General features: G+C 43.8%; 1 protein-coding gene across 4 annotated transcripts; it reads left to right on the top strand.

Moving 5' to 3' along the window:
- The first annotated feature begins 239 nt into the window (after window positions 1–239).
- Window positions 240–14288, top strand: PLEKHF1 (pleckstrin homology and FYVE domain containing 1). 4 transcript variants are annotated; one of them, XM_054049178.1, is made up of 3 exons: window positions 318–345; window positions 3060–3233; window positions 12110–14288. In XM_054049178.1, exon 3 carries the CDS (start codon window positions 12124–12126, stop codon window positions 12943–12945), a length of 822 nt encoding a protein of 273 aa, XP_053905153.1. In that variant the 5' UTR covers window positions 318–345; window positions 3060–3233; window positions 12110–12123; the 3' UTR covers window positions 12946–14288. The 4 variants fall into 4 exon arrangements, with proteins under 4 accessions (XP_053905151.1, XP_053905153.1, XP_053905152.1 ...); XM_054049176.1 differs by lacking the exon at window positions 3060–3233 and having other exon boundaries at window positions 240–345; XM_054049177.1 differs by lacking the exon at window positions 318–345 and having other exon boundaries at window positions 1709–3233.
- Window positions 14289–26467: the final 12179 nt, after the last annotated feature.

Below are 26467 nucleotides of genomic sequence, written 5' to 3'. Positions count from 1 at the left end.
CTCTGTGCCCCCCCGCCTCCCCATTCAGCCCCCTGGCCGGGCTCTCACTCTGGCTTTGCGATTGGTCGATGTCCCCCAGAGGGGCGTGGTCAGAGCGGAATGCTGAGTCGGAGCGTTCCAGAACCGGACGGTTCTGTTCCGGCTTCCGCGCGCTGATTGGCTGAGCGCTTTCCCCTCCTCCGGAGGAGCAGCGAGGAATGCTGCGGTGCGTTCCAGGGCTGGGCGGTGCGGGCCGCGGGCAGCCGGAGCGCAGTAGCCCCGGGAGCGAGCGGGGATCTGCGGTGTCCGCGAAGCCTCTGGCGGCCGCGGGACGGGCACAGGGGATCCGGCTGGGAAAAGCACAAGGTAAAACTTGCAGGGGCGGTGCGGGTTGCTCCAGCGCCGGACCGTGTGCACCGGGAGAGGCGTTCGCTGCCGGCCGGCGGCAGGACCCCAGCCCGCCTCAGCTCCCCGTGCCCCCAGCAGCTGCTTCTGAGTGACAAACAGCAGGAACTTTATCGCACCCCAGCTGACTTTCACGTGTCCCTGGCAGAGCCACGCCGGGGATCGCGCCTGGGCTGCATTTCACCTGGGAGCGCCCAGCGCTTAGATAGTGGGAAATAGGTGGCAGGGTTAAGTCCGTGGAGCTGCGTTGTTGACAGGGTTGTACTCACTGGCTCCCACTGGGAGTGGGATCGGGTCTATTTATACAGGTACTTCTCTAGTCCCAGAGCACCTAGAATCTGAGCACCTTGTAAACTTTAATACATTTTTTTCTCACAACCTTGTGAGGTAGGTAAGTAGTATGATCGCCAACGTACAGCGCTGGAACTGGCAGGGTTTGGCTCACCCTCTGTGATTCAGTTACACCCTGCACCACAAAAAAGTTCAGTGAAATCAGTGAGACCGCTTGCATAGTAAGCTACTACTCGCTGTGAGTGAGGGTGCCAGGACTGGGCCCTTAGAGCTTGGTACAAGGCCAGGCAAAAATCTTCCCAGTCCAGTGTCACCCTTCCCCTGAGTCAGTTTAGAAATGTTTGGATTGAGCAACATGTTTGGAAATCTGTGCCCTACAAACATGAATGTTTATTACTGAACACGTTAGTCATAAGATCCAGTAATATGAAGCACAGAGCACATTTTAAACACTGTTTAGCAGAGAAAGTTCAGAACAGTAAATGCTCAAGAATCCTTCAGGGTATGATTTAGTCCAGCATTGCTTCTGGGACTTCCGTTGTTTCTTCTCACTATCTTTTAGACTGTAAACTCTTTGTGTTTGTTCTTCTACAACACTGAGCATGTTGTTGGTGCTTTACAAATACTGAATCATAATAACAGTAGTCATAATCCTTCTATAATGCCTCTGTAATGTGATTGCAGTGTTTCTAATCTCTTTTCTTAATGTATATGATTAGCAGTAATGTACTCATCTGTAAAATGGTATAGTAATACTCACCTAATTCACATGTTTGTAAGGCACTCTAAGATCCTGGATTAACAAGAGCTATATATATGCTAAGGGTATTTACTATCTTTTTTTTTTTTTTTCTTTTGGAAAAATAGGCTTAAAATACATGACCATGTTTCAATATCAATTGCAAATTTTGTAACTTTTTGCCATTTAAGGAATTATGTATCATGCATTTTATGTGGTATTGTGACCTGCACAGACAGCTTTCAGGTGCCGGGAGAGCAGAGTCTGTGTGGAAATCAGTATTATAACTGAACCAATATAGTTTGAAATGCTTTGATATGAAATCAGGAAACTGTTTAATTGCAACATCTAGAGTTATATTCTGATTTATTTTATTACTTTTTCACGTGCAGTTATGCCCCTGCATCTCTCTACTCTTGCAGAGTGTGCACCTCTAGCAACTTAAGTGGTTTGTAATACCATCCTGGGGCATTTGTTTAATACCAAGATGAAAGAGAAGAGTGCCAACTACTGATTACTAGCAACACTTCCTGCAGCACCTTGGTGTTACATAGAGAAGATGCCTCAAAGAACTGATTAGATTTTTAAGGCCAGAAGGGACCATTAGATTGTCTAGTCTGATCTCTTGTATACCATAGGCCATAGAACTTTACCCAGTTACTCCTGTATTGAGCCTAATACGCTTTAGTCAGACACAAGTTATGTTCTAGAAACGGATCCAGGCTTGATTTGAAGATTTCAAGAAATGGAGAGAGATGCCACCCCTACCCCTTCATACTTTGTTCTAGCGGTTGATCACCTCACTGTTAAAAACATGTGCCTTATTTCTTATTTGAACTTATCTGGCTTTAAGTTCCAGCCATTCATTCTTGATATGCCTTTTTCCATTAAGTTAGAGTCCTTTAGTCCCCAGTATTTTCTTCCTGAAATCATATTAGCTAGTGACAAGATCACAGGCCAAGGTGGCCTGATTCCAGCTGGTACTCTGTTGAAGGGTTCCAGAGGGAGACATGCCCAAATCTCTTTTATTGGAAGGATATCAATTATGACATGGAGGTTTCTGAATGGACAGTGGATGTGTGGTCATTCTCATGGACTCCACGGGGCACTTGGAGTATCCCCTGCCTGCACTCACAGCTGTTACAGCACAGAGGGGGAGGTGCCACTGCTGACGCTTCTACTTCTCCATAGGAAACCCACCAGGCCTCTGTGGTTAACACTTAAAGGTTGCATAAGTCATTTGTGTATATATAGTCTGGTTAAAAATGTTGAGCCCATTTTTCAGGAGTGAAAAATACCTGTGCTGCACTGTTCTGAGGCAGCATTCCCCAAAGCCATGCTCCCTTTCAGTTTAAAGGACTGAAACAGCTGTGCACTGTGTTTAATTGTCATGTTGTTAATGAACTATTTAATTTTTTAATATATAATTTACTACTCCAAATGATCGAATAGTGGAAACAAAGAGTTCAATGTATTTTATTAACTAATATATATTAACCATCTATAGAGCAAGTTGAATACCACAAAAAAGGTGTTTGTCAAATGCCAGGGAACCTAGAATAGTATGCAACCATCCCCACTTACTACACCTCTCTTGTTTTGGCTGTACCTTGGTTCCGTTTCTTTCCTTTCCTTCCTCCTACAGATCTGTGTGTACACAATACTTCTCTCACATGGCTATTCCCATCAATTGCAGCAGGCTGAATTGGGCCCTGTTCTGTAACGAGAGAAAGTTTTTACTATTTGATGGCTGTTTGTAATGAGTTGATGGACTGGTGACCACATTACACAAACCCACCGTCACAACTGGCACCTCTGTGTACGTATGTATGTATGTATATGCATGCCCACACTTTACTGTTTATTGGTAAATATACTGTAGTGATTTAACTAGCTCCATAGCATTTATTTTAATAACTAATATTTCTCTGAGCCATTGTAACACACTTTGATACAAGCAGAACAAAAATAACATTTTCCCAAATTAATAGTCTGGATCAGAAATTACATCCTGAGTTTTTAATTTGCTTGTTACTTTATTATTCCTAAATTATGGTATCTCACTTAATTGGTGGGGGGAAAAAAATACAATATTGCATGTTCCCAGAAGTCTGTTTTATTTACCAGTAAAAAAAGCCCTAAATTCATGCAGTGCCTTCCATTTGTACAGAAAACTAAATAATATTTTAAATTAATCACAATGTTATGAAAGTAAAATTGGTTTTGCAGCCTGATGCATAATCCATAAACCAACGGTAATTTACAGTTTTTCTGAGAAGTATACACTCACTTTAATAAGCCGTTTATTCCTTGGGGAATAAGGTGGGAAGTTAACTTCTTTTATCTTTTTGAACTGATTAAATCAGAGCAAATTTTACCATAGAGGCAGAAATCCATGGGCGGGATTATGAGATACCAGGGATGTGTAATAAAACTGTTTGCCCATCTGACCCCATACTGGCAACACACTAACAAGCAGTGGTTTGGAAGATTTTTTTTCTTTCCTTGGGTAATTAATGGTTCTGCTTTCAAAAAGTAACAGGTTAGGGTTCTGGGGTACAAGGATATAATCTCCAGATCCAAGTATGCCACTAGACTGGTATTTCCTTTCGTTTCTCTCTCATTTGGGAGTGGAAAGGGTGTTTACATCCAGGCTGCTTGTCCCATTGTTCTGGTGTAACAAAATTTGCAAGTGTTCTGTGCTGTGTAAGAGCCAAAATAAGCATGATAGTTAAAAAATTTCCTAAATGATTTAGGAGCCTAAGTCCCACTGACTTGGAGTAAGGTGCTTATGAAACTTTTACCCTATGTTTCTGGCAGTATATCCTTAATCTGGGGTTACATTGTCAGTTTATTTAGAAGTGTAGGAAGTATATAGAATTCTCCCTCTCTCTCTTTCCTTATCGTCCATGCATTCCCACTCACTACGAAACTTTACCATTCTTTTAAAATAGAGGATTAACCTAAAAGTCACAGACTAATATGGAAAGTTGAGGTTCCACTGTCCAGGTCCAATGCCGAATGAGAAGCCAACCAATCCCTCAACATCTGGGAAAGAAGGGGGCATGGTGGGATTCTCACCAGGGCATTGTCCTGAACCCTGCTCCACCTTTCGAATTAGCTGCTAAACACTCTACGCATACTCAACCCTTCTTAAATACCCTAATAGTCTCACAGAGCCCCTCTGAGAGAGCTAAGGCTTATTTTACCCATTGTACAGATAAGTAACATGGGAAAGAGAGGAGGCGATCATATGGTAAGTCAGTAGCAGAGCTGGGAATAGAACCCAGGAGTCAAGCTCTTATACTACCATGCAGTGAGATTGCCATAAGCCGGATCAAGAGTCTGTGCAAAAACTATCCAATTCTGCATTGATAATTCCAAAATTATCTGCAGTATTTTCTTATACTCTGAATTCCCCCACACCAGTCTGCCCTTGTCACAATCTCTCCTCTATTATTTCTATTTCTCTTTTGGCTGTGTATCGTTCTGTCTTTCTTATCTCCTTTGTGCTCAAAGCTCCTCTCCTACGGTTTTGTTTGTACGTGTCCAAAAGTAGGCAAGACTCCAGATGTGGAAAATCAGTGTACATGGCATTTATCCAAGGGCCATGCTGTGCCCTCTGTGCACAGTCGTTCTTCTGTTTAAACCTTTCATCCATTTATTGTGCAATGTCTGTGTAGGCAGGAGGGAGAACGATGTTTGCAGGTTGTAGACTCGTTGTAATGGGAAGTGCAGAAGTTAAATCCTGGCTTTGCCATGCCTGCAGGAAAACCGCCTCCGGCTGGAGGAGTCTCATCTGCTCCGACCAGCTAAGCGGTTACACTGAGACTCTCTCTCTCCACTCTCCCCAACACAAAGGGAAGACAGTTATTCCCATAATGCAACATTCAAAATATTTTTATTTAAAGGGAAAAGTCACTAGAACATTACTTCAGAAAATGTAGATCTCGTTGCTCCCTTGGGCCTTCTGGCATAAGTTGCATGTAAGTCCCATTCTAATATCGCTCACAAGCACCACCTTGAAATAACTAGGAAAGGCCGCCTCCAGCAACAATCTTATGTGTGGGAGTGGAGTAGATGGGTACGGAGTTTCAGCTGAGTTCTTAGTGGGATGGGCCTGGGGGCATTTGTATCCCATTAAACATCCCTGACACAATTATTGGTCTTTCTTTTTCCTCCGTTTGTACTTCACAGAGCAGAAGTCATGGTCTGCTAATATTTTATTTTTTCAGAGAAATTTTCCAACAACAGACAAATTTTTCCTGTGTGACCTTTAGAGGAAGAGTGAATAAAATCTCTGCTATTTTTGTGCTACTCTCCCTCACTCATCAGTGTATGGTAGAGGTTGCAATTGGATTTAGACTACACTACACATTGATGAATAGATGTGCGTAATGCAGTGTGAATCCATCAAATCTACTCTGTCTCAAAGCCTTGAAGAAATACTGTATATCCTGATAGAAGTGAGTCAGAGGGTCATTAGAGCCTTCTCCGAATTCAAGGGAGGTCATGGGTTTGTCCTTTTTTGGTTGCTCATAGCTTGCATTCGCCTCATCATGCCTGTGTGGGACATGATCCCAACAACGCGCAAAAGGTAGCTATTGTGGGTTCCATCATTTCTTAGGAAGAAAGATTGCCAAGGAAAACACAGGTGCTCCAGAAGAAATGTTGGCTTTCCCTCTGAATCCATACAGAGCCAATGCCCAGTATGGCATTTGGGGCACCTTGCTGCTGAGGCACTGTATTTACATGTCTGCTAAAGACATGGTCTTGGTCATCTGTGGTCAGCCAGATTCAGCACCCAAGAGGGCCCATTTTACTTCATGATAACTGGTGGGTGCTTGGAAAATATGGCCACTTTATCTAGGTTCCTAAGTGGCAGCTGAGCTGTTTTGAAAACTTGGCCCTAAGCTTCCTGTAAACAATATGGTTATTGATAGCAGTCTCCTGGCCACAATCTAAACTGGAGAACTTAATTCATTGTCTCCAGTAATTTTCACTGGCTGCTGCTGCTTTAGAAACTGCTTAGTGTCACTGTATGATGTTTAATACTACTCTGGAGGTGGTTGTGTTTTCCCTATCCCTACCCTAAAAGGGTGTGTTGAGATGAAAAATGCTCTATGAATGTAAATTGTTTGTCTAGAATTTTCTCCATGTAGTTATCTATCACTGACGCTAAGAAGTCTAAGCACCGTGTGGCTTTTAGATCTTCTGAAACCTAAGTTTTTTGAGAGAACAAGTAGTTATGTATTAGCCGTTATAAGGAACGTTAACAGAAACAAGGACCTGTGCACATCCCCTGTGAACTCCGAGCTACCTCTGTCTAAAAGGAAGTGATTCAGTTTATGAAGTTTCTTGTGGATTATTACACCTAGACACAGAGACTTGGGGCCAATACCAGTAACACAAACAGCATTTTAAATGTGTAAGTGGAGGAAGGTTTTACGTCATGGGCGTGAAAGTATTTAATTGACCCCAAATTAGGGACTTAAAGGAGTTACTTTCACATCACTTAACCCGGTACTTTTAAAATAAAAAATGTTGAACAGGGGAGTAGCGTTGTGGAGGTGAGAGGGAGGAATGAGTATGCTGTGATCTAGTTCCTTTAATACTATTCAGAACGTTTTCAGAATGACGTGTCTTGTAACTGGAAACACAAATAACAAAAGGAACACTTGGTATGATAAATGCAGGGGTTGGGTTGCGTGGGCTGGGTTGTTTGGGGTGGTTTTTTGGTCTTGTCAGTCCAATAAGAGGAGGATCACAGGGGATAGCTCAGAGAATTGATAATAGAACACGCAGCCTTCCACTTCTGGAATTCTGGTTCGGTTCCAGCCTGGGTTTGCGGTGATCAGAGCTGTTACCATTTGGGTGGTGAGTGGTATCCTTGAATTCAATTAATTATTTCATTCCAATGCCTAGAGCAGGGGTGGCCAACCTGAGCCTGAGAAGGAGCCAGAATTTACCAATGTACATTGCCAAAGAGTCACAGTAATACGTCAGCAGCCCCCATAAACTCCCCCACCCCCCAGTGCCTCCCACCCACTGGCAGCCCCGCAGATCAGCGCCTCCCCCTCCCTCCCCGCACCTCCCGATCAGCTGTTTTGTGGCGTGTAGGAAGCGGGGGGGGGGGGGGGGGAGTGAGGGCACTACAGGCTGAGGGGAGGGGGCAGGAAGGGGTGGAGTGAAGGCAGGGCCTGTGGCAGAGCCCGGGGTTGAGCAGTGAGCACCCCCCTGTGCATTGGAAAGTTGGTGCCTGTAGCTCCAGCCTATACAAGGAGCCGCATATTAACTTCTGAAGAGCTGCATGTGCCTCCGGAGCCACAGGGTGCCGCGCCCCCCTCTCCCCCCGGCCTAGAGGAAAGTGACTGTCTATGCAGCCTTAGTTGGTAGCCTCATCAGAGAGGCCAAGAATTGAGTGGGTGTGGAGACTGCACTGCCCTTTCACCACTTAGATCACTGCACTAGCAGCCTTTCCACCCATTAGTAGCAGGGAGTGCAGCTGCACTGGGGTTAGTACCAATAAATGCTAGTGTAGATGGTGGTAAAAACAATTGCACTCTATTTACACTAGCACTTAGTACAGATGGACCAGTTGCTAATAACAGGTTAAATAAAAACAACAAGGAGTCTGGTGGCACCTTAAAGACTAACAGATTTATTTGGGCATAAGCTTTCGTGAGTAAAAACCTCACTTCTTCGGATGCATAGAGTGAAAGTTACAGATGCAGGCATTATATACTGACACATGGAGAGCAGGGAGTTACTTCGCAAGTGGAGAACCAGTGTTGACAGGGCCAATTCAATCAGGGTGGATGTAGTCCACTCCCAATAATAGATGAGGAGGTGTCAATTCCAGGAGAGGAAAAGCTGCTTCTGTAATGAGCCAGCCCCTCCCAGTCCCTGTTCAAGCCCAGATTAATGGTGTTGAATTTGCAAATGAATTTTAGTTCTGCTGTTTCTCTTTGAAAACAACAAGGAGTCTGGTGGCACCTTAAAGACTAACAGATTTATTTGGGCATAAGCTTTCGTGAGTAAAAACCTCACTTCTTCGGATGTTTCTCTTTGAAGTCTGTTTCTGAAGTTTTTTTGTTCAATGATAGTGACTTTTAAATCTGTAATAGAATGACCAGGAGATTGAAGTGTTCACTTACTGGCTTATGTAGGTTACCATTCCTGATGTCCGATTTGTGTCCATTTATTCTTTTGCGGAGGGACTGTCCGGTTTGGTCAATGTACATGGCAGAGGGGCATTGCTGGCACGTGATGGCATATATAACATTAGTGGATGTGCAGGTGAATGAGCCCTTGATGGTGTGGCTGATGTGGTTGGGTCCTCTGATGCTGTTGCCAGAGTAGATATGGGGATATAGAGACAGACTAACACGGCTACCCCCTGATACTTGACACCATGCAAGGTTAAATAAAAATTGCTAGTATGGACACACTTGCAAAGGCAACCCCTTTTAGGGTAGGGGTCTGTCTGTAAAGACAGAGCTCTAGTTTTTATGCCTGTCTATTAAGAACCTTTCATGAGTGACATTTAAAAAAAAGGGGGGGGGGATTGTAAGATTGTATTGACTTCTATGGACTGGTCTCACAGTTTTTGTATCAATATAATTGTTGGTTAGGGGTGTCGTTTTTTTAAACACCGATATAGTTATCTTGATACAGCTCCTAATGTGGATGCAGTTTTGCCAGTACAAAGGTGCCTTAGAGCAGTATAGATAATTCCCCTTCTTCAGTAAATATTTTGTATGTATTTTGGGGGAAAAGCTTGATGCAGTCTCATTATATAGTGATAACACTCTTTCCATTCCACTAGTATCTCTGGAGGATGCTCATCAGAAGCTACTGAAGTTAGACATTTTTAAACCAGCAGGTTCAGAAAACTTGTATCCAAGAGTTTTAAAAGAATTGGCTGAGGAGCTCAATGGACCATTAATGTTGATTTTTCAATAAGTCAGAGCACTGGGGAATTAGAAAAACTATTGTTTGGCCAATTTTTAAAAAGGATAAAAACAGGGTAATTAGGCTTGTCACTCTGACATAGATGCCAGGCAAGATAATGGAACAGCTTGATATGGGACTCTATTAATAAAATAAAAAAAAAAATGGAGATATACCTATCTCATAAAACTGGAAGGGACCCTGAAAGGTCATTGAGTCCAGCCCCCTGCCTTCACTAGCAGGGCCAAGTACTGATTTTGCCCCAGATCCCTAAGTGGCCTCCTCAAGGATTGAACTCACAGCCCTGGGTTTAGCAGGCCAATGCTCAAACCACTGAGCTATCCCTCCCTCCTTCAAAAGGAATTGAAGGACAGTAATACAATTAATTCAAATCAATCTGGGTTTATGGACAATAGACCTAGTCAAACTAATTTTTATCTTATTTTGATGAGATTACAAGTTTGGTAAAGGTAACAGTGTTGATGTGATATACTTAAGAACTCTGTAAGGTATTTTTGACTTGGTACCATACGACATTTTGATTTAAAAAAAAACAACAAAAACACCAAAACACTAAACATGATGCACATTAAACGGATTAAACCCTGGCCAACTGGTTGGTCTCAACATATAATTTTAAATGAATGGGGACTCATCCTCAAGCTGGTGTGTTTCCAGTGGGGTCCCGCAGGGATAGGTTCTTGGCCCTATGCTATTTAGCACTTTCATCAATGACCTGGAAGAAAACATAAAATCGTCACAGCTCAAGTTTGAACAGGACACAAGAATTGAGGGACATGGTAAATAATGAAGAGGAAAGATCACTGATCAGAGCGATCTGGAGCTCTTGGAAAACTAGGTGCAAACAATATGCATTTTAATAGGGTCAAGTGTAAACGTATACATCCAGGAACAAAGAATGCAGTTCATACTTCCAGGATTGGGGGACTCTATCCTGGGAAGTGGTGACTCTGAAAAAGGTTTGGGAGATTGTGGTGGATAATAAGCTGACCATGAGCGCCCGCTGTGATGCTTTGGCCAAAAGAGCTAATGCAATGCTGGGGTGCATAAACTGGAGAATCGTGAGAAGGAGTAGAGAGGTTATTTTACTTCTGTATTTGGCATGGGTGCAACTGCTGCTGGAATATTGTCCAGTTCTGGTGCCCACAATTCAAGCAGGATGTTGGTAAATTGGAAAGGGTTCAGAGAAGAGCCATGAGAATGATCAGAGGATTAGAAAACATGCTTTATAGTAATAGACTCAAGCAGCTCAGTCTATTTAGCTTAACAAAGAGAAGGTTAAGAGGTGACTTGATTACAGTCCATTAGCACCTACACGAGGAACAAATATTTAATAATTGGCTCTTCAATCTAGCAGAGAAAGATATAAAACAGTCCAGTGGCTGGAAGTTGAAGCTTAGACAAATTCAGACCAAGTAAGCGGTACTTCTTTTTTCTTTTTTTTTTAAACAGTGAGAGTAATAAACCATTGGAACACTGTACCTAGGGTCATGTATCAGAAGGGTAGCCGTGTTTGTTGCTTTTTACAGATCCAGACTGAGTCCTGTGGCACCTTATGGACTAACAGACATATTGGAGCATAAGCTTTCGTGGGTGAATACCCACTTCGTCAGACGCATGCATTCACCCACGAAAGCCTATGCTCCAACACATCTGTTAGTCTTAAAGGAGCCACAGGACTCTCTAGGGTCATGGTGGATTCTCCATCATTGACCATTTTTAAATGATGAGTGAATGTTAGAAAAGTGGATGTTATATGTTAGATTGGATGTTTGTTGGTGCTAAACCATGTGACAGCTCCCAGCCAGCCAAGCAAACTCCTTAGGACTCTCCCTACCTTTATTTTGCCTAGCAGGGAGCACTTGGTGCTCCCAGTTCCCGAACCCACTTTGCAGTATTCTGTCCCTGGACACTAACAGAAATTACCAAGTCTGCTGTCTCAAAGAGATCGAATACACTGCAGCCTGTTGGCTCAGCTGATGTTGCACACCAGGTATGCAATTTACATTAGAGAAGGGAGACAGGAGGGAAAATAATTATCTGGAAGAAAACCTGTTTTTTTTCCCTTTGCTTTGTTACAGACTTTAAAATAAAATCAGTAAGTATCCATGATTTGCTATAGAGTGTTAACACATACATTGCACAATGATATTAATGACCAGTGTGTCACTGGCTTTCCTTTGATATCTTACACAACATTCTTTATAGATCAGTATCATGAGAGCAATGAGCTAAGTGTGGTGAGTTTGTCAGGCTTGATACAAGTCGCTGTTACATGAGCAGTGAACCCTTTGCCAGTGGGCATTGAGGGGGCTCTTATGGTCACCGGGCTCTTCTGGCTTTGGTATGTATGAATGGCAATAAGCTACACGGGTATAAGCACTTTTTTATCCTGGTATAATTGTGTCCACAGTAGGGAGTTTTATACTTATCCAGTGTGTGATATAAGAGGGATGGGTAACTGAATTCTGATTCCTGAGATGGGCAATATCAGCCTGCTACAGAATAGATCAGAGACTTCAGTGGATTTTACTTTTTATTTTAAGGAGTGCTTTGATAAGTCATTGCTGGGTAGTACCACCCAGAAAACAAACTCCTCCCCTGGCTCTTTGAAAAGCTACTTACTGCTATTTAAATTTGCTGTTCAGTTTGGAAACTAGGATTGATGCAATTGTTTGCTGAACACAGTTTTATAACTTTATTTCCTCCCCCCCGCTCTAGAGTGAAGGAAGGAGATGGTGGACCATCTGGTTAACACTGAAATTAACAGCCAACGCATTGCTTCCGTGGAAAACTGCTTTGGGGCATCTGGACAACCCTTAGCTGTGCCAGGAAGAGTCCTTCTGGGTGAAGGCATTTTGACCAAAGAATGCCGCAAGAAGCCGAAGCCTCGGGTATTCTTTCTTTTCAATGACATCCTCGTGTATGGGAGCATAGTGATAAACAAAAGGAAGTACAACTCCCAGCACATCATACCTCTCGAAGATGTCACCTTAGAGACACTGCCGGATACCTTACAAATGAAGAACCGATGGATGATTAAAACTTCAAAAAAGTCCTTTGTTGTTTCTGCAGCCTCCCTCACAGAAAGGAAAGAATGGCTCAGTCACCTTGAAGAATGCATTAGGCATCTGCTGACAAAGACAGGCAGGCAGCCCTCCACGGAGCATGCTGCCCCCTGGATACCCGACAAGGCCACTGATATCTGCATGCGCTGCACACAGACCAAGTTCTCCACGCTCACTCGCAGGCATCACTGTCGGAAGTGTGGCTTCGTTGTGTGTGGGGACTGCTCCAGACAGAGGTTTCTGATGCCACGCCTGTCCCCCAAGCCGCTGAGGGTCTGTAGCCTATGCTACAGGCAGTTGATAGCAGAAAAGAAGAAGGAAGCAGAAGTTGACCTGAGACAGCCAGAGCAGATTGACTCTTCCATGACTGGTTATGAACCATCTAGTGGTGATGACAGTGATAAATCTGATGATGACAAAGTGGAACGGTGGCCGGGAGACGCAGAGTTTTATGCCTCAGAAGTACCTTGGTCATCTTTCCATAGTTGACCTTCTTACCCTTGGCTTAAAGCCTGAGGAGCCAAATTCTGACTTCTGATCCACGCATAGCCCTCAGTATTTTCAGTGGTGAGCGTACATTAGAGGGTGAAATTTAGCCCCTCTTTATCTCGTTTACTTTCATGTGTTTTCCTGATTAAGTCAGTCTCTAGTGATTTAAGAGAACTAGTATTGTGTCATATTACTCTCGCAGGGCATGGCCTACATCAAGACAGTGTGGTATAGTGGGCAGAGCACTGGACTGGGAACCAGTAAACCAAGGTTGTGTTCTCTGCCCTGCCATTGGCTTGTTGGCTGATCGTGGGCAAGTCACTTCCCCTCTGACTCAGTTTCCCATTTGTAAAATGAGGTAATAATGACATTTTTTGCTAAGAGCTTTGAGATCTACTGATCTCTATACAAGAACTAAGTATTATTGTTATTGTCTCAAATATACTACTCACCTGGGGGTGGACCCTTTCGTTGATATTAGAGGGCCATTGATGGGGTAGCTTGTGCTGCTACTGCCTGTGCTGTACCTCCTCTGTTGGGAAGAGAGGACTTCGCCTCCAAGGCTGGGATTTGTCATGAGCACTAAATACATATAAAACGATAGAACTAGAAATCTGAAGTACATAGAAACCTGGGCTGGTGCCCTTTGATCTCAGTACAGTAAGATACTGAAAAATAACCAGCAGAGACCTGGGTTAGACTTTTAGACTACCTTTTGCTCCCCAAGCTACCTGAAACTGGGAGCCCTGGGGAAACGGTGATCTCAGGAACGGGAAGTCTTGTGTGGCTCTGAAGCGAAACCTGTTGACTTCTCATGAGCATCATTAGAACAGCACTGGAGAAGTCCTCCCTCCCAGCCAGAGAACAGCCATTGTGATGACAGAAGGTAATGGGAGAGTTAAGGTTTATATTAGGGGTGAGGTGAGAAAGAAGAGGCTGGCTCAACTCAGCAGAATCACCCCACCCCTGCCCCATACATATATATTTCCAGGTCTCAAAATCAGTAACCCAGCCAGATTCCACTGCCCCAGGGATGGAAGAACCCCAGCCTGGTGGGTGATGTAGCACAGAGTGGTAGAGCTAGTGCAAGAGGTGGTGAGGGATGGGTGGGATGGTCAAAACTAAGGTCAGATTCTATGAGGTGCTGAAATTACTCAATGTCCAGTGACTCACTTGCTCATTAAGGCCCCAAGCCTTTGCTGCAAACGTATGTTGCATAACTTCAAGCATGAGCAGTCCTGCTGACTTCAGAGTTATGCACATGTGAGTGGCTTCAGGTTCAGGGCATAAAATTATATGCTTAATTAGAATTGAACTTTGACATTAAAGTTAATCTCAAGTGAGACTGTGTCTATTCAAATAGCCTTTCGTCTCATGTGTAACTAAAATCATTTACTATCAGTGAAAATTAGACAACAGCAATTGTATTGCAGCAAATAACTGTACAACAAAAGCTCAGTTGCTACCTTTTCTGCATATTTTATATTGTGTATTTTATACTCTAGAGCAGGAATTTAGTTAAAAGTAATTTTCAACATAATTTTTTCCTTACCATAGTCCAGTCTGTCTAAACACTGAATTGCATGCCAAATGACCAGGTTGGGTTGGTTTTTTTTAATTAGTTCAAAGCAATTATTCTCATGGGTTTTATTTTTTCCTTTTTTATATACTGCCAATGTCCAGCCAGTTTGTATTATTCAACCAATTGTCAATAAAGCTATGGCCGAGGAGAGGGGGAAAAAGTGACAAAAAAGTAAATGTGCTGTTATTTAACAAAAAAACAAGCATTGGGTCATATGCTTTGATCTAAACACATCCAGTCTAGGGTGAACTCAGCAGCAACTCTTCAGTCATGTACTGAACATTGGGGTTTTCTATTTACTACTTGAAAGTGAATATTACTGAAAAATATCCAAGTCTGCGGCTTCCTTTCTGTTTATTCCATTCTTTCTTAGCAGACTAAGTTTTCCCAAGACTCTTGCTACCCCTGCAGTAATTGAAGTGGTATTTTCTGTGGGGGGGGGAGGAGATGGTGCAGAAATGGCCAACAAACCTCATGACCAAAACACATGTTTCTGGTTTTTAGAGTAATAAAGAACATTGAGTCCTACTTTTTTCCATCCCGCTTCAAATTCTAGTTCATAATTATGAACAGTGGCAAGTGCATTTATAAAGCTTCCCTCCCAGAAGTGAGTATAGGCTTCACAAACAAAATAGGACCTTAACAAAAATAAGTAATTACAAATATCAAATACGAAAGCCCAGAACAGAAGCCCCAAACTTCCCTAATGTGAATCTAAACAAGATACTGGGGTTGAAATATACTTGGCATTTGAGAGCTCTACATGTGCTATGAGTGCTTATCTACAGTAGGCCTTTTTAGGCTTTTTTCTACAAAATTTCTCACTGCTGCTAACACTGATTTACCACCACCAGTAGTAGGCACGTTAGTGTAGACAAGAGTTTCAGATACACAGTGCACAAAACACCAGGAGCCATGCTCACAATGGGTCTCCCATGATCACTGCCACCAGTGGATCTAAACTCGTGGCAGCAAGGAGGAGACTGTTCAGGCTGCGGAGCCCTGGCACCACACTTATTTGGTAAGTTTTACAACCATTGCTGGGCAGGGAATTTCATAAAACTTTTGTTTCTTTTAATTGCCTGACCAGCTAGTTGTGACTTGGGTGGGTGTTCAGAGCCTGGGGATTCCTGGCTCCCAGCCTGTGAACACACAGGCTTTACAGCAGGGTTTGTACTAATACAATACCACCTGCATTTTTAACGTGACTAGCTGTTTGCTCATTTTGTTTTTGTTTTGGCCTGATCCTATGACTGCTCCACTTAGAAAGAGCTTCCTGTTTTGGAATTAAATAAATCCTTCTGCTGGCTTGATTATGGAATTTTAAACAGGGGAGAGTGGCAACGTGCAGGTTGTGTGTGTGTTAATTGCATGACAACTGAACATAACTTGGGCCTATGTTAATCACAAATACTGACCTTGAGGGAGAAAGTATCCAGGTTTGTTTTTTGGGGGAGATCTTCCTGCAGCACTCGCTGGTGGCTGCTATGCAGTGACACTACTCTTGCTGAGAGGGTTACCTGCCCCTCCAACTCCAGTGCAAGTGCCCCATTTTGCACCAGTTTGGGGGAAGTATTGCCAGATGTTGAGTTCTGCAGCTAGGCAACTGACCCACTGCAGTGCTTTCAGAAGAGCACTGCACGGTGTACGTGGTGTTAGAATGGTGACAGCCAGCTCCACACACAAACTGTGAGCTAAAGCAGGGAGGACTAGAACCAGCTGACTACACCTGGACTAAAGTGGGTGCAAGAGCTGCAGGACCAGAAAGACAAGCTATAGGAGAGGTGCAGAGCTGCAGGTAGAAGGGTTGTCAGGCAAGGGAAGGTACCAGGGCAAGGAGGTAAACAGGGGAGTAAAGTCTGGGCACTCAGAGAAGTTCATGCCTGTTTCAATAGACACTGGAGCAAGGGGGGGTGACAAGCCAAGCGAAATGGAGACTGAGTGACTAATTGGCATCCAACCATTGAGAGAGTTGGGAGACATTTTTGGCATGAGAATGAGCTGCTTTTCTGGTGGACGTGGCGGGGGTAACCTTTCTTTTTTCTGCAGCAGTGTAAGGGGTGTCCCCGAAGCTTTTGAGAGCAAAGAGAAACATTCCATTTGTTGAGCAATGCAAAGAAATGTCAGCTCTGGGGCATGTGACCTACTGAATGTGTTGGAGGCTTTCCAAGCAAAATGACAGGAAAACAGAGCTAAAGTTCATGGAATGTTGAAAACCACAGCTTCAGCTCTCCAAAGTCAATAGCAATATAATGAAGTGAACAAAGGAACTAGCGTAGCAGCCTGCTACAAAGGCAGCAGAATGAAAGGTAAGAGTGACCCATCTGAGGTGTGAGTAAAGTGAAATGAAAGGCTCTAAAGAGCTGCAGTAAATTAAAGACATGTTCTAGGCTTCTAGATTCCAGAGGGTGCTGCCTGGACAACACACACTATGTGCCACAGTGATCATACTGTGGACTGGGAGCAGCTTACAAGCGTGAGAGGGCACCCCAGTAAGATCAGCGCTGGAGAATGGGTATTTGAGTAGCCAAGTCGGAGACTTGGCCTGCCATTCACCATTGGCTCTGCAGCAGCAAAGAGCCGATCTTTCAGTCAATGTGGACTTTATTTATTTAATTTATTTATTAATTTATTTAAAGAAGGAACTGAGAAGGCAAATCTATACTGAGCCTTGAGGCTCATCCTAAAAATATTGGTTCTGCTTGTCTGACTCTTTGGTCTAAGTTTTAGTTCTTTAATATGTAAAGAAGAACAAAGTTGCTAAAGCCATATTTGCTCTCATTCACCAGAAGCTCTTGTATATTTTGTACATGAACCCACAGCGAATTCCCCTGCAACTGGGACCTGAGTGCTGAATGCGTATGATGGTTCCTCAATACCTGTTGCTGTAAAAATAATATTCTGCTTATAATCTAGAGTGGCTCTGTGCTAACTTTTCCCTCCTGCCTCTCAATTGTCCTGCACACCCCAGCTCTACCATGCCTGGGGCTTTCCTCAGCAAAGATACAGATGACTCGCTTGCACTATACTGAGTGGGGCTGTCTGATGTGGATGACTAGGGCAACATTTCCAAACTTTAACAGCCTGCTTGGAATACTATTTACGGGAACAGTGCAAATAATCATTTCACGTTATAGTCCGCACCAGCAACAACCAAAAAGCAGCCACCCTTAACAGTTTGGTTTCAGATGGAAGAAATGTCTCAGCCAAGTGAGGCAGATGCTCCCCGGAATTAGAGCAGCTTTGCACCTCTCATCAACAGAAAGCTGCCCTAAAGCCAGCTTAGCTACCTTGCAAGGACTTCCTAAGACTTCCTCAGGCGCTATATCCATGCTCTGCCCTCCGGAACTCCCACAGCCGCTGGACAACCCAGCAATCCCTGGCTCCCACTGGCAGCTGGTGCAAGCTAGAGCAGTCTTCAGAAGGGTTTATTAGCACTGGGGAATACTTTGTCCAAAAGCAAGAGACCCTCCTTTAGCAGCTGATGGGTGGATCCTTACATACTATTAATTCTGCTGCACCTGGCCCAAGCCAACCACAGCCGGTTCAACAGTGGCAAGAAGAGGTGTGCTCACTTAAGCCCAATCTCAGGCTGCAGTTTTCAGGTGTTAGGATGGGTGTGGAAGGAGTTAAACAAGGCTGCATCAGGCCAGATTATACCAAACCGCTAGGAACTGAGTTACCTAGAGACCTCCCAAGAGCTCCTACCTTCAGACTGCCACATGAACCACTTGGGAGTACAAGCAACATGGTCAAATATGCTCTTGCGTGCACAGCCTGGTGATATAGCTGAGATCACGCTGCAAGTAGAAGTGCATGAAAAGGCTCTGGTTTGTATGCTGGGTGCTTTTGCTCCCTCACCCCGAAGCTGCCACTTCTTTCACAGGGAATCAAGAGCATGCAACAGCTTAGGACAGGAAGTGAAGGGACATAAATAGTGCTCTGTGTTTTTTGCTAATGCAAAACAACAAACAGTGTATGCCACCGAGCCAGGTCCTGCTCCTAGCATGATGGAGGGGTGGCTGGGCCAAAGCTGAGCCAGCACTGCACCCCTGTATACCAGGTCACAGTGCCCACCACTGGCAGCCAAGCTCCACGGGACAAAAGCTGCAGCTGTGGGGTGAGAGCAGGACAGGCTCGTTCTGCAACCAGTGCTCAGTTTGTGCCAGGACTGAGCCCTGGCACTTGGAGGCTTGGCCATTCAGAGCCCCAGCATCTCTGGGCTTGCCGCATCAGTTATAAAAGTAAATCGTTGCTTGAGCCCCAGCACTACTCTCATTACAAATTAAGCACTGTCTGCAACCCCCACACCCAAGGGCTTCCACCCCGCAGGGGGCAGGACGAAACAAAACAACCCATTCCCACAAAGTAAAATGAAGAATTATAAAAAGAATGTCACAGGGCTCTGAAAAGGTCTCCAGTAGAAACTGCTGGGGCAAACAGTCCCAGAGCTTGAATGACAGTGAGCAGCCGCAACTCCCATTAAACCCAGCAGGAATTGAGTGTTCAGCTGCTCTTGCGACGTGGAAATAGTTAACCCTTGTGAGCAGGTTGTCCCAGCGAGGCTGCCAAAGCCGCAGCTTGTGCACTACTGCCACAAGTTCAAGGAACTTGTCTTTACTTTGCAAATTCTAGTCAAAATGAATTATGTGCCTCTTAAGAGGACTAAGATTTTCCATCCAATTCTAATTTCTAGGGGAGGGCAAAAACAGGACCAAACATCAGACTTTTGTTCTATCAAAAACTATTACAATTTGGTGCCTACTCTTGGACTCATGAATAAACTGCATACTCTGCAGTGTAGTAATTATTCAACACTTGGCTTTCACCCCACTGCTAAAGATCACTTTGTAACTCACTGCGGGGAGGATCAAAAGCACACATCCTCCAAGGCAGCCAATCCTTTTTCTTCTCCTAACTAAATATATTTCAACTCCTGTTATTATAGTTATTTCATCACACCACATGTTTTGCTTTTATATTTTTACCCATAAAAACGATTTCAAAATGTTTTTGTGTGACCACTTACACAAACAGGCTTTGAAAAAGGAAAATGTTAGCTCGGGTGGGCAGGCCTCTCATCTTCCCGACAGTGTACCAAGAAAGAACTGCTCACATCCCTGTTATCAGAAGAGTTACATCCAAGGTAGAACAAATGCGCCTGTGTATTTTTCATATACGATGCATCTTCCATTAGCAGCTGAAGATTCTTTGGTCTTGTGGTTAAAGCATTAGATTGGGTGTTAGATCTGGGTTCTGTTCAAAGCTTGCCACATAAATAAACGGACGGAAGTAATGAAATCAAGCTCCTTAACTTCTTGAGCACCAACACACTAAGGTGGTGGGGCTCGTGACAGCGCCTGTGTCCCCCCGGTGCCACATCAGTCTGGCAGCAGCTCAAGGAGCAGCTGGTAATTGGCCACGATAGTATTTTTAAGTGCAAAGCCCTTCATTGTGCAGTATTATGTGATGCATCCAGACAAACCAAAATACAAACGTGCAACATACACAATATACCACAGGCATTAAATACTGCCCCAGAGAGCTGTACCGGGGATTGGGGCAACCATCCACAAGCCTGGACACTTACGCAGGGAGTGCTGTGGGCAGAAGCAGCATGACTCGGCTGCCGCAGTGCCAGTGGAAGTGACAGAGTTTTCTGCTGTAGATGCAGGCTGGCAGGCCCAGGATCATACTGGAACAATAAATACTCCAGACACAACCATTCTGAATACTCAGTCATTCCGCAGCAAATTCCAGATAGCCCAAACAAACAGTCTCTAAGGCCACACTTCACTCCAATGGCAAGTCAGTTTATAGCCAGTTCTAAACAATGGACTTAAGTAGAACGTCTCCTGTGGCAGGTGGGCCGCAAAGGAAGCCTTTATCCTGTGTGGCCTTGTCTGCAGAAGGCCCTTTTCCAGAGTAAATTCCCACAGTGCTACTCTGCTGGCGGTTGTAAGGCTGGGAGCAATCGTGCAGCCACAACACTGGCTTTGCAATGGAGCTACAGAGATGCATCATCACCAAGACTTCACACAAGAGCAGGAGTCCACCGGCATAGGTCAGATTGCGGGATGCAGGCCCAGGGCCTATAGGAGGCATTACAATCTGGGTGCAAAAAGTGTAAGTATTTATCAAGGGTGGTGCCTGACTAAAGCCGCCCTGCCCATTCATCTACTATGTGAAGTGTAATCTGTGATGTCACCGATGTTCATATAAAACTGTAGTAACAGCCATTAAAAAAGCCGTTCCAGTGGAGCGACATCATAGCTTTGGTTTACGTTGATTTTTATTCCATCGTGGCACAATGTATCAATAAAGTGAAAAATCCAGCAGAAATGCTTAGTACTGCTGCTTGAGAGCGCAGGGGGCTTCGTTTTTTCTGTCATTAGGGTATTGCTAATGAGGAAATAAAAAATGGCCTATCCCTGCTTAAAATCTATTACCTTCTATTGCATTGTCTTAGCACACGGGGTCTCACTGCTGTCGCAGCCTGGTCCTTACCTCTCTATAAAAGTGTAACAGGGTAAAACAGGCGTCGTCACACCTGTTATGTCTTCAGAAAAAACAGCTATTCTTGTTTCAGGCCAAAGTCTTAAAGAAACATACCATGATGCCCCAGGAATTTTATATTTTTATAAAACTTTAATATTCAGTGTGTGAGTATCACTAAACACAGAAGAGCTCCCTTCCCAGATCCATTGCTGAGTTCTATATTACATTCTAGGATTTAAACAGGAAGCCAAGATTTTCAAAGGTGATTCATGATTTTAGGTGTCCATCTCCAGATGCAGTCGAGGGGTTGATTTTCAGACGGCTTAACACTTTCTGAAAGTCAAACCCGTTTAAGGTTTCTCAAATTGGGAGCCTAAAATCAGGACACCCAAAATCAATAGTCTCATCTGGAAACCTTGACTGTAGTCCTGTCAGGCTATTTCTCCCTCCAGAATATTCAAACTTTCCATTTCTCCCCCACTACCACCCCAAATCTCTCTGCCTCTAGTTTTAAAGGCTATATTTTCCTGGAGCTGGGCATCCACAACTCTTTCCATTTATACTGGAGAGCGGAATATTCGTAATTTCCTAAAGTACCATGTGAATGGCAGAAAACATCTACCTTAAAACTGAATGAATCTTGTATTGTAAACATTTGTGTGATCTGAGGGTTCACTAGCACTGTCCATTCATGGAGAGGTAGCAAGAGCATAGTTTGGTAAAAGCAGATATTTGGGGCATTGTAGATATCAGTAGTTAGCTCTCATACATTGTGAAAGGATTTAAAGATGCTGATTTACTCAGAGAAAACATATCAATGATCACAGGACCAGGGAGCATCTCACTTTAAGACAAACCTCTCCTTGGACTCGTATAAGCAAAGAGTAATACAATGATGGCCTCTCAGTGTCATGTTCATTGTATCTGGGCTTGAGACAGTCATATGAGCTTTGTAGTCTTTAACTACACGACTATTTGGATTCAGATGGCATGGAAACATCAGGGTAAAGGACTTCTCTACTTAAAACAAGCCATAAAGGTATTGAATATAATTCTTATTTTCAGGCTGACTCTGAGATCCAGCTGGAGGACATTATATAAGAGTTCTCAAGTGACTAGAGAGGTCAATTTTTCCTATCATTTGTTTAATTACATGCTTGTACAATGGAAAACTTTCAGGGAGGAAGAGCAGGCACAAAAGCAATGGGTGGGTTTTCCTCTCTTACAGGAAAGACATTTCCTATAGCGTCAAATGTGTTGCAACATCCTTGTAGTTTGATTGTTTTGGACAGGGTGTGTCACATTTTACATACAGTAGCGTATGTGTTGGAATATTAACACCACAGAAGTGACATGTATGTTAGTGTGTGTCTATGACACGCATGCCAGTCTGACCAGAAGAGGAAGGAAAGATTGTGGAGAACGGAGTTTCAGGGATAAGGAGGCTTGGCTGGGTTGAAAAGGTTTGAAATCATGCAGTCAAAACAAAGTGTTCACATACCTCCCTAAAAAGTGTCACTTTACATGTACAGATGTTTATGAGTCTGTTATAGTGTTTGAACTCTGGATCCCAGGTTGTTTAGCTCAGGCATGAGAGGTTCATAGTTTTAGATCCAAAGGTCACCGGTTCAACCCTCTCCACTGATACCCTATCTGGATGCCTTGAGCCATAGCTGCATTAGATCTGAGCCTGGTAAATGGTGCTATATAACTTTTAGGATGAGAGTGGGAGGAAAAGAATATGCACACAGAAGCTGGGCTGTTATAAAAACCGGGAAGACACTAGGAATGCTAGATTTACTCTGTGCTGTTTCACATAAATACCTGAGGTTTATAAAGACATGCCAAAACTAACCAAAAAAACCTGTGGCAGTTGCCCTGATATGATGAATATAGGCAGCCTGTGATGGGTTAATTCATTCCCTTATTTCTATGTAAAGGCCCAGTCTGATTTTATTTCCAAAACAAAGCTAAAAGTATGCATAATAGAAACACACACTTGCCTTCCTCACAGGGCTGCTTTGAGGATTAATTAGCTAATATCAGTACAGCTCTTTGAAGATGGAAAGCAGTACAAAAGTACCCATTATCCTGGCTACTATCTATTAGTAGGATTAGAACAAAAAGTCTAATCTTCATCCCTGACTTCAGGGGGATGTGCCACAGCCATTGGCAACATGCACAGTTCCACAGGGCCTGGACTGTGGACATGAAAGGCCTGACCCGAGATTAGGCTCAGCAGCACCACGGGCTCCCACAGAGTCAAACTTCAGAAGGGGAAAAAAGCCTCAAATATGCAAACAGCTGCTATGCAATGGAAGGATGGTCACCACAGGTCTGGCACAAGCTTCCCAGACTGAATGGCTCAAGCTAGAGAACAAGAAAGCAAACTCCTTTTATGGGACTACCAACAGGACCCAGCCAAAACCGGTCACTGAAGGGCCCAATCCTCATTGAGCAGTCATGGACACCCGTGCAAAGGGGGTGTACAATATTACCAGAGCAGATGGGAAGCATTTTATACCCACTTTGCACTGACGTGACTACACAAGGTTGCAGGGCTACAGAGAATCAGGCCCCTACTGAACACAAAGTTTAACTAATTGACAAGATTGGAGTGGGAAGCTGGAGAGGACTTTGGAAAGGTGATTCATGGCAGTTTGCCTACCTGAACTGGTCCTGAGGGCATGTAAGAAATCGCTGGATTCTCTTAAGCCAATCTAGCAAGTCTCATTCATGCTAGGAAGAGCACGGTTGTGTCTTTTTATAACTTGGAGGATGAGATTATAGGGGGCTGAAGGACTGAGAGAGAGCTGTAACGGTGAGGAAGGAAGTTTGGGAGAGCCTCCGAAATTTTGGCCTTAGGGTCGAATGTTTAGATGAAGGGAAGAGCTGGCTAGAACAATGGTAGACATGAGTTAAAAGTTGAGCCTGGGGTAGGAGCCATGGGCTGCCCTATCCAGGCAGGAGGATCAAACAAAAGTTGCGAGCTGGATTGAGAGTAATAATATGTAAATATACATTGGCCTTTGGCATTTTCAGCTGGGTGAAAATGAAAACTGAGCTGAATATACAAACAAATGTGAGGGAAAATTACCTACAGTGCTGCTTTTCTGAAGATATCCTTTAGACAGAATCCACACTCCTCTCTGTGAGCTCTATAGCGCAAGACTGGCAGAACTTCAGCTCTTAAAAAATGTTGACATCCAAGGGAAGCAGTATCAGGGTTGTGAGCCAGGTGCCCTTATTGGCCAGCTGCAGCAAAGGTCACCTCCAGTATCCTTGTTCTTTAAACCTATAAGTGTTCATCGGGTTGACTCAGCCCAATTTTCATGATTAATATGCCATAACTTCTTTCAAGACATGGAACTTCTGTGTGAAATACATTACAGCTGAGATAAAAATATAAATCCCTTAAGGACAGTTTTATTAGATCAGTTTTGAGCCAGAATTACAATGATTATTCACTCCCATCATTTCATATTTCATAATAGCAGGTCATGTTATGCTGTCATCAAACTATACAGCAGGAGAGTATCTGACATACGCGTATTCAGAAGAACCACATTAACTTAAGATAATGGTTCCACTTTTTTACCTCTTGCACACAGACTGTGGAGAAAAAAAGGTTAACTGAAAGGACCAAAACATGTTCAAATTCCATTATATAGATTCCTTGAGGCCTAAGTATAGAGGGGTCCATACTGGCTTAGATCAAGTATAATATCCATTTAAGTTTGGATATAGTCTCTCAGGAAACAATAACAAGCCTTTGCAAGTAGCTGGACTTATGGGCTATTCATTTTTTACCCCTCTTACTAGTATGAACCTATGCTAACATTTATATATTCTTCCATGTCTTGACATCTTGATTGTAGAACTGGAGGGAAGCAAATAGCAAAATAATAATAAGAACAAGTTCTTACTAGCAATCTTCATCAGCAGATCTTAAAGTGCCTTACAAAGAAGGTCAGGAGCATAATCCCCATTTCACAGATGGAGAAACTAAAGCAAAGTACACAAAGAAAGGAAGTGACTTGCTTTAAGTCACTCGGCAAACGATCAACAGAGGCAGGAATTGAACCCACGTCTTTCAAGTTCAATACCTGTGCCTTATCCACTAAGCAATGCTGTCTCCTTTGATGAGGCCCAAAATGTGAAGAGAGAGATCCCTGTGGAAATGGAAACCACACTGTTCATTAATAATCACACAGGCAGAGAAGTTCAGATACAGGATAAATATGTTTTCACCAAATTTTGAGACTTTTTTAACCTTTGTATAAACTCTTCACATACAGCAGCATGGTTCTGGCGACATCTGAGCCATCAAATTAAACTGGAATGTCGGAATTTTTGCAAACTTTGGAATGGAATTTATGTATTTCCTATTATGCTCTTGTAGCATTCATAAATCATATTTAATGGGAAGTATTAGCACATAGTTACTGCAATTATGTGATGAATGTTTGATTTCTGGCTCACAGCTTGAGAAATGCATTGGATTTCTGTGATCTCTAGAAAGGTAAAGAAGAAACCTCCTGTTCTAATTAAAGGCTAATAGCTTTAGTTCACTGCAATGCAAAGACATTAGTTTAAAAAAAAAAAAAATCATCCCTATCAAGCTGAAAGTCTGCTGTTAAATTAGACTTGAGCTATACCCCAAATCTGCATTCTCCTTTATCATCCAGCAGTGTCAGTCTCCCCAGCTAGCGCTACCAGCAGGAGTGCCTCTACAGTAGAAAAAAACAGCCTCATTATTCCAGCAACAGCCAGCAATGGGACAGCTGCACTGGTGCTAAGCTGTTCGTGTAGACAGAGCTCAGGGGTTACCACCGCTCTGTCAGGACAACCTATTCAAAGCAATAATGACACAGTGGTAAGATCCCTCCTCCCCCCAGCTCTGTCTAGACTAGTGCTTATACCATTGCTTCCACTAGTGCAGGGGTTCTCATAACAAAATATTGGTGATCTCAGAGCGCGGCCACCAACTCTTGCTGGTGGCTGCTCCTAAAATACTTAATTAACTTTAGGAAAAACAATAAATAGACATGTCCAAGGGCCAACCCATCTCTGTCCCCACCTCCCATGGCCCTTCAGCGAGAGCCTGCCCCGGGGAAGGTGGGTCGGGAATTCACTGGCTGCCTGCGGAGTCCCAGGTTCCCCATGCCCCAGCTGGGCGGGAGCAGGGGAGCTGCCCAGGGGCGGTCCCAAGCAATTTAACATCACAGCCACCTCCACTGATGAGCCACTTCCGGTGCCGTACACACCGGCCCCAAGTGTCTCCAGAGGTGCTGTCTGGAGCCCCCAAGGAGGCTGCACGGTGCAGGGCGCCACTCCCTGCTGGCAGCACCAGTGCAAACACCGAGGTGGCGCATCTCGCTTCCCTTGTTAACAGCGATTCAGGAGCAACAGCTGGGCACTGCAGGGAGGGGCTACTGCTTT

Source organism: Malaclemys terrapin, chromosome 14 (genome assembly GCF_027887155.1).
Source record: "Malaclemys terrapin pileata isolate rMalTer1 chromosome 14, rMalTer1.hap1, whole genome shotgun sequence".
NCBI lineage: Eukaryota > Metazoa > Chordata > Testudines > Emydidae > Malaclemys > Malaclemys terrapin.
This window is presented reverse-complemented; position numbering and strand designations above follow the sequence as displayed.